This window comes from Schistocerca serialis, chromosome 1 (assembly GCF_023864345.2).
Source record: "Schistocerca serialis cubense isolate TAMUIC-IGC-003099 chromosome 1, iqSchSeri2.2, whole genome shotgun sequence".
NCBI classification, from domain to species: Eukaryota; Metazoa; Arthropoda; class Insecta; order Orthoptera; family Acrididae; genus Schistocerca; species Schistocerca serialis.
Window position 1 is genome coordinate 298,401,949 of NC_064638.1, and position 13,326 is coordinate 298,415,274.

The 13,326-nt window shown below is 39.9% G+C and overlaps 1 protein-coding gene across 1 annotated transcript; it reads left to right on the top strand.

Moving 5' to 3' along the window:
- Nucleotides 1–1,279: 1,279 nt before the first annotated feature.
- On the top strand, nucleotides 1,280–1,768 carry LOC126468269 (nucleolar transcription factor 1-like). Its single transcript, XM_050096540.1, has one exon. The coding sequence runs from the start codon at nucleotides 1,280–1,282 to the stop codon at nucleotides 1,766–1,768; it is 489 nt and encodes a 162-aa protein (XP_049952497.1).
- Nucleotides 1,769–13,326: the final 11,558 nt, after the last annotated feature.

Below are 13,326 nucleotides of genomic sequence, written 5' to 3' on the forward strand. Positions count from 1 at the left end.
TTGACATTTGGCAGTATCTTTTCTACCGTGAACACAGCGCATAGCCCTAACGGTACCATTCCGATGAACACGTGGCGGTTCCGTTGATGGGGAAGGGGGAGGGGGTGGTTCCGAATATGTGCCCCCACCACTCACCCCCTGCCTGACACTACACATTGTGTCCTGCTGGCGCCCAGTCTGTGTGTGGACACTGAGGACTTCGTACGCCGGCTGCTGCAGAGACGGAGAGAGCTGCCAGATACTCAAGGTAAGCAGATGCTGCTGGTCTTATCTACATTCTGAGTGCTGTTAACAGTCGGCTGGTAGTGCAGAATACTGTACAGAGTAGAAATTTTCTGAAATTTTTTTTCCCTACTGGAACTGCGAACTACATGGCTGCTAGCCTTCGGTTATAGTGCAGTCACAGTTCATCGCACTCCTAAAATGTCGCAAAGCATTTTTCTTAATATTAACTCATTCTTTTTCATTCCGTGGGCAACAACTACGGCACGGATGATAATTATGCACTAATATTGTGCGGAATTATGACTGTAGGTAGTCCTAGCCAATGTTTTTATGATGCATTCACGCTCTTGATATTTAATGAAATCCTTTTCGTAACGAATATCTCTATATCCGATACTGTCGACATTCCCCTTTATTTTTACGATTATGTTCTTCAAGATGAACGAGAAAAGAAAATTCGTTGAGTTTTTTCATTTTATATAATTCCTGGCATAGTAACTGTATGTCTTTCTCTGTGAAATGAAACATTTTGGTATGCGATAATCACTCGTAAATATCTATTGGAAACTGCAATTCCACGGCGCTCATATTTACGTTCACCTCGTGACCTTCACCTAAATTGTATTTTTCATATTTGTTTTACTGTAATTGGTATATTTATTGTTCACAAATATTTCCTCCCCCCCCCCCCCCTCATATTTGCGGACGTGGCTAGTAACTAGCTTCTGGGTGTTATGTATGGTTTCATTTGTATTTAGCGTTTTCTAGTTGGCATCTTGTAATTACGCACGTGATATAGTTTGAACAGCGGAGGCATTCTGTATAACAGCTGGATTTACTTAGGGTTCTGCGAACTACTTGTTCTAGCTATTACGTGTCTGTATGCAAGTACTGAACGTTGTTATCTGGTGGGATGTTAAGAATTCGTTACTTGTTGCAGGACACGATGGATAGCTGGACGCTGGAACAGAACCGTGTGGAGATGCGACGGTGAAGCGCGCAGCTGGAGAGAGAGAGACGAAGGCTGCTGCGGATAGCCATCTATAACAGCTTCATGCAGAAGGCGGAGCTGTACGGAATACTCGACGACTATCTGGATGGTCATGAAGAGGTCCTTGGTCCTGGTCAAGGAAATGCAGAAGTAGTCCAGGCGGGGGGCTTACAAGCTCTGTGGCACCATCTGGAGCTCGACGACGATGACGACGACGACGACGACGACTGGGAGGACGAGTCGGAGGAAGGCAGCAGCTCAGACGAGTGGACGGACTGCAGCTCCTCCTCATCTGGAGGCGGCAGCACCACCGGCTCTGACGAAGAGGAGCTCTCGGATGGTTCGTCTTGTGGATCTGACGAGGAGCTCGTGACGGATGAGGAGGCAGACCACATCGTCGAGGACAGCCAAGTTTTCGAGGAGGAGACATCTCAGTGTTCGCCAAGCCAGCCACCAGAGAAGCGGATATCGGATGAGTGCACGGACTGCAGCTGCCCAACGAGGGACGAGTCGTATTGTGGCGACGAATCGGACGACGGCTCCAGACACTGAGAAGCGGTACGGGGCGCACAGAAGGTGAGCAACAGCTACTGCATCAGCTTTACCGTAGCCTAACTTTCAAACACGTATCTACAATATTCGTTCGAGACATTAATTTCAAAAATTGTTTTCTGTACATGGAGATATCCGGATGCCGACATCAGCAATGTTACTTTGCTGCTAAGTGCTTGATCTGAATATCCACGGTTATATATGCAGATGATAGTAATTAATTTTTTTTGGTCAGAATTTAAAGAATCGTGTTGATATAAGTACATTTTTCTCTTCAAATTATGGGACTTGCAGCCGTGACCTCGAATCCATGTAACGGCAACGAGCGTCAGTAGTTAGGGTAGCTGAAGAATTTAGGTCTGGCTGCATTCTGGGATTTTTGCAAGACACAGGTTCAGCGATTGGCCGTTTCCGTCTTTTTATTTTGGGAGCGCCAGCCTTACCTGCCGGTAAACTCTGTTTTGGCGCGACCTTTCCTTCCTTACTTTCTGTGAAGTATGTTCGGATTAACTCCCTGATCACTGGCTACCTGCGCAGTATTATTTATGTAGTTTCTGCAACCCTTTGGGAACGCACCGTACTAGTTGAGTGTCGAGCTAACGACGGCATCATAGTGAACATTATAGACAGTGCGTTGGTAAAATCAACACTGTGGGCATAAATCTGTTAAACCGAAATTACTACCTATCAAAAGAACAGAAAAACTTAAAACTTGGATTAGGCAGAAATTTGTTATGATTCTGAGGGAAAGAAGGAAATAAACAAAATGTGCGTAAAAATATGTAATCTCACACCTGACGCAGTCTGGAACTTGAAATTTGTTAAGACAAAGGCGTGCAGTTTAGCAATACAGTATGATGAGTCTTTTTTTAATTACACGAGGGACATACTTGAAATTTCACAGCGACGTTTCTAAGCTGAGGGTGGATGAAAAAGCTAAGCGCGAGCGCACCGTGAAAACTGCGGCGAACAGAACGGGTTAAAGTACTTCGCAGCACATTATTATCCACGAACGAGGGTCAAAAACTTGCGACTGCGTATAAGGAACTTGCGGTCAGCTTATTTCTGATCAACGCGTACCCTATGTGTACAGGCTGTGCACTACATTAGTAATCTTTTTTATCTTCTTTCAGTCAGTGCTCGACTTATATGTGTAAATAGTGAAATATCAGTCTTTAAAACTTTCATTGTGAATGAATGTGACGTATTTCATTTCATTCAATTCACGCAATGCTGTCATTCTATTTGCATTCAACAACAATGTCACCGAAATTTCATGCTCAGTCCTTGTGTCTGTTACGGAGAACTATTGAAGGATATTTCTTCGTTTTACATGTCGGGCCTTTATCCTACTACCACAATTTCTTAATAACATAGGAGATTAAAAAAAGTTATCGGCCATCATAAATTACGGAAATGTTATTGATGCAGTAAACTGCAAGCTCAATTCCACTATCAGAAGCCATTCAAGTATCCAGCCAGCTTTACGTTAATAGTCTTTATAAATGTGCTTGGTTTAGATAAGATGATGTAACTATGCATTCCACTGATGATTACTACGACTGTCAAAACACACACACACACTCATTAATTTACTCTGTTGATGATGGCGCTGTGTAGATGCTCACTTCACAAGCGCTCCTGATTCTTTAGAGTTTCTCACACATTGCTTTTGAAGTACGTTCTTCGCACAAGTTTCTTATTTTACAAGAATACTGATCTCTTATACTGCCCACAAAACAAATTATCTCTTTGTTCTATTATGTTGCACTAATGTTCTCTCTCTCTCTGATATGTTTCAGATTCCTACAACATCTTTGTACTCTTGCTGCTTGATTATGGAAGAATCACAGAAGACGACTGGCATGACTGTTCAGTGACAAAGCTGTAGTGCAATCATACTTACTGTATACACGTTGACAGCGTATAGACACAGTGACATTTATCAAAGGAGCGTGGTTATACTACATAAAGTGCATGTACATTGTTATTTGTTACTTATTTTTTACCGTTTTGTAGCTTGTGTTAACTCAGTAATAAAAATTATTTATCTAATCTAATTTTATTTGAAAGACTGTCTCCTTGTTCACTCTTTGTTTTCCTATAATTGAGTTTTCTACTTACCAAATAAATGTTGTTAGAATGTGGTGTTGCCAAAATATTATATCGCAATAGAGCCTGCCAGTATTTTCAATGTCATTTTACATGTAATTTGGCTCATAATAACAGCCACATTAGTGCTTTGCAGTTAATGTCTGATGATTTTCTCCCTCCCAATAATAAATGCACTGGAAAAATAACATGAACTATACAATTATTGTTTGAACTGTAAGTGAACTTGCATCGCCACATTCTTCAAGTTTGATACTGTATATCAATTAAAATAGTGTTTAGTATTCTGACCTGACAGCATTTTACAATGCGTCTGGGACCAAGGAACACAGGCATCTACTGAAATTTTAACTCGTTACAGTATGTATGTGTTTGCATTAAACTCTTGGGAAAGTGATGTGTTAAGGATATCGAAAATTCTATGAATTTGTTCGTCAACAGCTTCAGTTTTCTGCCAGAGAACAGCTGACAGTTTCCACAGTAATTTACATATTTCAGTGCATTCACTTATCTACGATTTAAAAGGAATGTGCCCATGTCGTAATACAGAAAACTATTTAAAACGCTCACAAAATGCATGTTGCAATGTCATAACGCGTGTGAAGTGCATTATTAAAACTGCTCTATCTATTATTCAGAGAGTGAGAACATCTGCAGAAAATTTGTCCGCAACCCACGAGTTTTTAATGTGTGTAAAAAACAATTTATTTTTAAGTTTAACATGAGATACAATTTTTGAATGAGTAGGTAGCAAACTTTTGGCATATTATCTTGTTGTATCAAAGCATATTCTTGTTAATTAACAGAGCACATTAAAGGTGTTATATATCAAAATTTAAATGTTCTATGTCATGTGAGTTTCGAAATGTGTTCTTGCAGAGTAAAAAAAAAAAAAAAAATCAAATCAGTTCTTGCTGACGCAGAAATATTTGCAATAAATGATGAAAATCGTCGTTGCAGTAATATCTGAACAGGTAATGAACTGGTACTTACAGCAAACAAATTACCAACACATTGCGCATTCAGATTTCTCAACATAGATTACATTATTGCAAATTGCTCATTATTAATTTGTTAAATATTTAAAAGATAACAAAACGGTTACCTCTACGGTACAGTGTGCTATAAGCATGACTTAAATTTTGGTACAGGTTGCAGATTAATGTTTAAATCTTACTAACATTTGTACACGAGTGTCTATCTTTTTACAACTTTATAGCAATCAAACATACACACATATAATTCTACAAATGCTATAGTTTTTCATTTGTCATTTATTTTCGGTATCCCATGAATTTTTCTTACTCTAAGCTTTCACCAATTTATGCTGTGGAGTGCTATTTCTGTGAAGTATTGAAATATATTGTAGACTGCAGTATGTGGACAAATTGTACAGGTAACATTAATGAAAGTCAAGACCAAACACGTTACGCATTATTGTAAGGCATCTTTAGTTTTCACATTAACAACATTTTTCTCCTACAATTTTGTTTGCTAGGGTCGTGAACAGTTCGTATGGCGCCGTTACTACTAGAAACAGAGTTAATTCTTATCGTTACTCGTGGATTTTTGTTGTTTACGTAATGCTTCCTGTTCTTCCACGTGTATGGGTTAGATTTTAGCACACGGCACTCCCACTACGCTAAATATATTCGCGTTTCTACGTTGTGAAGAACCATTGCCATCTCGCCATTTCGTGTGTTTTGTTTTACTATTGCGTGTTGCGTTAGCCTTTTGTTTGATCTGGTCGTGGTGAAAGTGTCTGCTATCGCTTGTGTGTGTGTAAATTTTTATTTTACTATGCTACAGTGATGGTTGACCTAGGACGAGTGGATATTTCCTAGCTTGTGATATTAATTTGTGGTGTCTATGGGGTTGTTCTTTCTCTGCAAAATGATTTATTAGTTTAAATATCGTCTGGTTGCTGATGTTTGTCTGGCCATTCTTTATGTGTTCCTTCTCTATTATTGCTTTTTGAATTTAGATATTTCTTGTTGGTTTAGAAATTGTTTATCACATAATCTCACTATTTTCATGCCCTTTTCTATTGGGGTAGGGTGGTGGTTTTCTTGTTGAAGATGTTCTGAAAATATTGAGTGGCTAGTGTCGTATTTCCATGCTCTTTTGTGTTTCTTATGCCATGTTATAAAACTTCTGCCTGTCTGTCCTAAGTATAAAGCATCATAAACTGTTTTATTGCATTTAGTAAATGCCAGATTTGTAGTGCATGTCCTCTTTTAGACATTTCTGTAGAGAGTTATTTTTTTGGTATACTACTTTTATTTCTTGTTGCTTGAGGATGTTCACAATTCTGTGTGTCTGCTTGTTTCTGTATGTGAGTGTATACCAGCTTGTCTGTTAAATTTCTGTGCTGTGCCCATGATGGGTAGTGGTGTGTGTTTGTCGTGGACCTCTGGATTTTGTGTTTTGCTTTTTTTTATTTCCATGTGTTCTGGACTTTTCTACACTTTTGTTACTAGCAATTGCTGATGTCCATTGTTTTTGCTACCAGAATAATTATGCCCATCTCTTTATTATAGTTTTTGTTGTCAAGTGGTACTACATTTATTCTGTGGATCATATATCTGAGAGAAGATTCCTTTTGGGCCTGGGGTGGTTAAATGATTGACGTAATAGTGAGTCTGTTACGTTTTTCCTGTAAATGCTGAATGAGTGTTTATTGGATGTATATTTAGGAAGTTTAATTGGCCTCCTTGTTTAGTCTCTAAGGTGAACTTTATGTTTTTGTGTAATGTGTGTATCCCTGCATGCAGCTGTTCTATTTTATTTTCTGGTGCATCTACCAAGCAGAGGACGTCATCCTTGTACCACCACAAATACGGTCCAGTATATCTCTAGTAACAAAAGTGAACAAAAGATACAAGAAAAAATCACGCAAATTCCGAGACCTCCAACACACGAAACACACAGAGATCATTATCACCACCACTACAATGCCAGGGCACAACAAAGAAACTCATCAGACTAGCTGGTACACAGTAACATATAGAAAGAAACTGACACATATTTGGAACATCCTCAAGAAACAAGGAATCAAAATAGTACATCAAAACAATAGCTCTATACCGTCCTACGTAAAAAAGAAAGATCACACTGACAAGTACCAAAAACCTGGCATTCACCATCTCCAGTGTTAACTGCTGTAATTCTCTGTACTTAGGACAGACAACGAGAATTTTTGAAATGAGGTATAAGAAACGCAAGCACGGAAATGTGGCGCAGCCATACAACATTTGCAGAACACCTCGTGTAAGGAAACCAACACCCTACAACAATACAAGAGGCCATGAAAGGGGTAAGTTTCAGTAAAAAGAAACATTTCCTAAACCTGCAAGAGACTTACAAATTCAAAAAGCAATAACAAAGAGGAAAAATATATTAAATGATCAAACAGTCATCAGCAACCAGACGTTATTTAAACTAATAAAACACACTGTAGAGGAAAAACAACTCCCCTGGACACCACAAAATGATATCACAAAGTAGGCAATATCCCCTCCCTAAGCCACGCACTACTCTACCATGGTGAGGCGGTGAAGCAGTAATTCACACACACGGAATTTAGGATAAGTTAGCTTCCTTTACACACACACACACACACACACACTGAGGAACAGGCGACGTTTCCACCAACAACAAACCAAACAAATGACGAACGCATCCTGCAGTAGCAAAACAAAATATACGAAATGGCGAGAATGGGCCGTCCAAGGTTCATGGATTGTTGCTGAACAAACCAAACAAAAACAGAACAAATTTTCTTTTGGAAGCGACAGTTGATTCTGGATATTAATATCCTTGCCAGTGGGTTTTTCACGTAGAAGAGTAGAATTTCCTACATCATCTGTTAGGGTTCTGCTCATTTTACCATTTCGTACTACAAAATTATATTCTATACATACCCTGTAATAAGATGCAAAGGATGGAACACAGCATAACAGTTCTCATACATGTTCCGCACACTGCAGCACGTTGCAAAATATTTCTAGGTTATCATACTTACTCAAGCATAAGTACATTAAATATAGCGTTCCAGAATATTTGATTACTGCAGCTGAAGTGCAAAAGTGACCATAGCAAATATATAAACACAATGATGTTTAAGGAAGGCTGTTTTTATGATCGTTAAAAGAAAAATGTTAGGAGGCGGTTTGCTGCTTGCTGTAGGACCATAAATAACGGACACAGGGCCAAAAGTTTCGAAAACGGTAGTGCAACCGAAGATGCCGGTCAGAAAGAAGAGCTATCGAGCAATCGTAGAGAAACCAGCAGCTCTTCAGCATTACTAATCCAGTACTTGACAGGAATGTAGTTAATTGTTACTTCAGGAGAGCTTGGAAGCCTGGCACATGGAAGTTCTTTCTCAGAGCTGATAAGCGCTTATACTCTATTAAACAAAATTCGGCGCATACACCCATAATCTGCATAACAGATCATAATTTTTACAACACAGGTAACCTAAAAGAACGCGGAGTGAACACAAATTCATGGTCAGGCGCATTCGAAGTAGACAGCGTTCATGCACAATGGCTACACACAGTGGGATCTACAGTAAAACTACGGGATAATAATCCCAATCTTCAGATATCAAAGGCGGTTCATCAAGGTAACAGCTTACAGGAAAGGCTGCATCCTGACTGATAGAGTGTGGCCTTTGAATTTATTCGTAAGAACTAATAATCTTAAAAAAAATGGAGAATGGGTATAAGTGTTAGAATTCACTAAGTGGGGAATAGTGTTACGAAACACGCTAAACTAGTATTTACTCGTTTTTCGACGAGCAACTAGCACGTGTTTGCATTCTGTGGGCACATGGTCGGCTAGATTGAAGACAATAGCCCACAGTAAAGTCAGTCCCGCAAATATCACTGCACACACTACTGCGCAAGCAAAATAATGCACAAAAATGGAAACACATTAGCCAGTTTTTAGGTGCAGCCGTTGACTGGAGATCGAAGACAATACAGAAAATCTACCTCATTTGAGGTGGAAATCCACGTAAAGAAAAATCAACAAATGCGAAAGCAGATTTCACCAACCGACTGTACCGAATGTACTTAATTAAATGGGTAAACAGTACCTGAAGAAAACAGCTCTGCATGCAAGGTTACTAATACGTGCTTACCCTCGAGTCATTACAAACCACAAAAACACCCTAACTAACGAAATACGGCTTGCGGAGGAAGACAGACATCAGTGTCTCTACATTTCAAAAACTCTTTTGTACTTTTAATTACATTCCACTCGCAGTCATACAATGACTAAAACGTAAATAACGGTAAAAAACACGCTATCACATTTTTGCAGTTCATGGTTTGTAACTGAGGTTCACGGGCTTTAAAAATGCCGTCAGTTCTGAATGATCATTAAAAATTATCAAATGATAGATGTTGTATTACGATGCTGAAATTCTATACTATCATGTGAGGGAAAATCAGATTTTTTAACCCAATAATATCTTGAAAATCGTTTGAGAAACGTTGGGGAACCAAACAGTGAAGTATGAGGATGAAGGCTAAGTCGTTCAAAAGGAGAAGAGGAATCCCGTCGATCAATAGACGCTAGAGGCACGTAGTCGATATTGTGAGTAAATCAGTAACTATTGTTAGAAAAGTGCGTGGGATATTTTTTTAAGTGGCGTCCGAAGCACATGAAGTCTGTTTGCTATAAGTCTCACATTTTAGATACGGAATATGAGCGCTCTTCTTTTTTTCCAAACAAGTTCCTCCTTTCAGTGCGATAAAGCCTTAGCTCTCCTTGATTACTGCTAGCAGGGATCCGCTAAGATAAATGGAGAAGTACATGAGCTTTTAATTTAAAAGATATACAGTAAAATATGTTTCATCCAATAGCACCGACATTAGTTTGCCTTTATTTTAGACCACATCAAGTTAATGTGAGGATGATTTTTACTAACACCCAATGACCAACACACTCACCTTTCTTTGCCCCATTACTAAGAATTCTAGAAAGAAGCAAATATATAAATGAAAAACACACTAACATGGATTTTGTACAGTATTGATATTTTTAGTTTACCTGTTTGGGGCTTAAAAGGCCATCGTCGGACTATCATTATCAAAGACTGGTGAACAACTTTGTAAGATGTTACACAAAGGAAGTTTTATACAATAACAGAGAAATAGGACCAGAACTTTTTCTTTGTCGCAATAAATGGTTGGAATTCCTCTATAAATTGCATTAATAAATATCCTTTATTTATCGGTGGTGACTCGTTCCCGATATTCTGTCAATTCTCAAACAATCCATCTTCGTAAGTACTTTAATACAGTCAAGAATGCATCAAGTACAGTTTGAGAATGAACACACGGTTCGAAACTAGTCAGCATCAATACATCAGTCCGGAACCGCGCGACTGAACGGCCGTAGGTTCGAATCCTGCCTCGGGCACGGATGTGTGTGATGTCCTTAGGTTAGTTAGGTTTAAGTAGTTCTAAGTTCTAGGGAACTGATGATCTCAGATGTTAAGTCCCATAGTGCTCAGAGCCATTTGAACTATTTAGCAGCAATACATAAGGGCTACATCTTAATGCAACTTACTTTGAAATTCAAATCATTTATTTCAACACAGTAAACGTTTCCTTTGACAGTACAATTGTAATATGAATGAAACTACTTAGGCTAAACTGCAAATAAATGTGAAAGCGGCAAACCCGAAAATATTAGGACCAAACATTGAGAAAACTGCGTGTATGTGTGGCGATGTGACACAATGAGAGGAGATCAATATGAGAAAAATTAAGTCGTACTGCACCTAATCTAAATTTTCAACTGCTGAAAGCACTACATGAACGGCGGCTTTACTACTTGAATACATTTATTGACACTTACTAAGAAACAACGGAAACTTGCTAGGAAACAACGGACACGTGCCACAGAATATCGTACAAATAATAGTAAAAAGATATATAGAGAGCGCGACATGTTAGCTGCAGTGAAGCCTGTGCAGATTCACACTGTATGCCTTCGATAGTTTATGCAGTACGGTGTTATACGAAGGTTGTTGTGGAACCAATAAGTGCAACATTCTATAATGTAAGGCAACATGTCCGCATGACATCATTTGAGTGTGTACGATCGTGGAAGAGCAGCTGAATGGCCCGAAACCGGGCAAAGTGTCGCTAATGTGACCATGGTAATGGATGTGTCTAGAAGTGTCATCTCGTGATTAAAACAAGGACACTGAAGGTGGAAATGCTAAGTGAAAGAATGCTGGTGGTGTAAGACGGGCCATCACACAGCACGAATATCGATACGTACCCTTATTGACAAAAAGGAACAGAATCTCATCTCACTGCTGGACAGATTGCTACAGACTTGCGACCACTACCAGTACTTGTGTGTTTGGCAGAATCTTTTTGTGTCGGTTAAATCAGTCTGGTCTGTATTCTTGGAATCTAGTTAAATGCATCCCAATTTAACCACACCATCGAGAGAAAGAATTAGTTGGTGTAGGGAGCACTTTGGTTGGTGTCACCAACAGTGGTCCAGGGTAAAATACTTTGATGAAACCCGCTTCACTGTGACAAGTGATTCTGGTCCCAAGTTAGTGTGAGAGAGAGGGGAGCGTGATACACACCACACAATGTGGTGTGCACAGTTCCTATGCCCAGTGGCCATACACCTCTTGCGTATCTTCGCAAGACGTACCGTTGAGTAGCAGCAGTGTTGCAGGGAGATTGTTTTGAATCATGTCCGTCTTTTTAGGGTTGCGGTAGGTCCGACTTTCTGTGTATCGGCCAAAATTCCCCGCCGACTCGAGGCCACTGAGGTGCTGGACACAATGGAAAGCGAAGATACTGAAATTGTGCAATAGCCTGCTTACTCCTCAGACTTAAATCCCAGTGCATGCCTGAAATACTCTTGCCATACCTGTTTCTCAACTAACATTCCCTTTCCCGAATCGAGAAAAGGCTGAAAACCATCTTGAGGTAGGAGTGGGACAATATCCCCCAAGGACTCCTCAACAGTTTGGTAGCCAGCGCGAATAATGGGTGGAAAACTTGCGTTAGTGCCCGAGTGGGGCGTATGCCTTACTGAGAGGCCTGTAACGACTATCGTGTTGGGAGCCTGACCTGTGTCAAACATGGGCCTTGTTTTGTCTGTTGTCCTACTTACCTAAGCAGTGAAATCGGTACCATTTTTCGTTGTAAATGTACCACTCCACCTCTGTTACGTATGTAGAGCGTTTCATTTCGTCCATCAATGCCTATGATTTTTCTTGTCCAATAATGTTTCCGTTTCTTAGCAATTTTCAAGCCGTGCGTAAAGAATTCTCTTATCCTGAGGAACAAAATACTCTAGAATTGGTTTCAGTGGCTACTTACAGACTACAGAGGCTCAATAAAATAGAAATCTGGTGACTTTAATGACTAAAAGAGACGTGACAATTCGTCCGCGTGCTCACAAAACCATTAGTTGACGAGGTGAGCTTTGTGAATAGCGTCCTTGGCGTTTTGTATCACACCATCACAACTGGGGAACAAACGCTTGGTGAGCCAAAATGATCACATAATCCTTCACTGTAATGTGACCTTGGGAAGTACCAATGGAGCCCTTAGAATACTACAATATGACTGCCCAAATCATCACGAAACTCATGTCATATTTCTCTTATGGGACGTAGAGTCGGCAACAAGTTGCAAACAGTGTGCAACAAGACTCATCCGACCAAATAACTTTCTTCCATTGCCCCATAGTCTACGTGTTATGGCTTTTTCAACACCCTTCCCGTTACGGGTATTCGCATCACCAGTAAGTGACTTTGGAAATCCAGCTGGTGCTGCAGTTCATGTGCTGTTTTGGTGCTGACAAGATTCGCGAATGCGATTTCCAGTTCTGCAATGACTTTTGCAGCTGTAATGCTCTTATTTTGCGCCACAGTTCTCGCAGACAACCACCTGTCACAATGACTCAGTATAAAATTACGTTCGCGTTGCGGCTTGGCGGATGATGTTTCTCCGCTTACGGCGTACGCTGTATAAATCTTCGATATGGTGCGTCTTGAAACACCAAACCCGTCGACTACCTCGGTCACGGAAATACTCACCATAAAAGAACGAACAATTTGCTTATGTTCGATTTCACTGAGCTCCGACGTAAAGCCCGCACAACTAGTCGGAACATGTTCTGACCACGAGTGAGACTTGCATCGTATTGAGGACGTCGCACAGGTATCGTTCCTGGTCAAATATAACAGCGAAACCTGCGTCTGCATTTTGGTTCGAGCATTTATTTCTTACAACCTCTGTATGTTTTCCATCGGCTTTCATTAGAACATAATTCACATGTAGGACCCAATTCATATCGTTTAGTCGTTATACCTCTACATATTTTAAGGATTTCATGGGAACGTGAAATAAATTATGTGTTAATGGAATATTTATCACACCTTTAATTTGCAG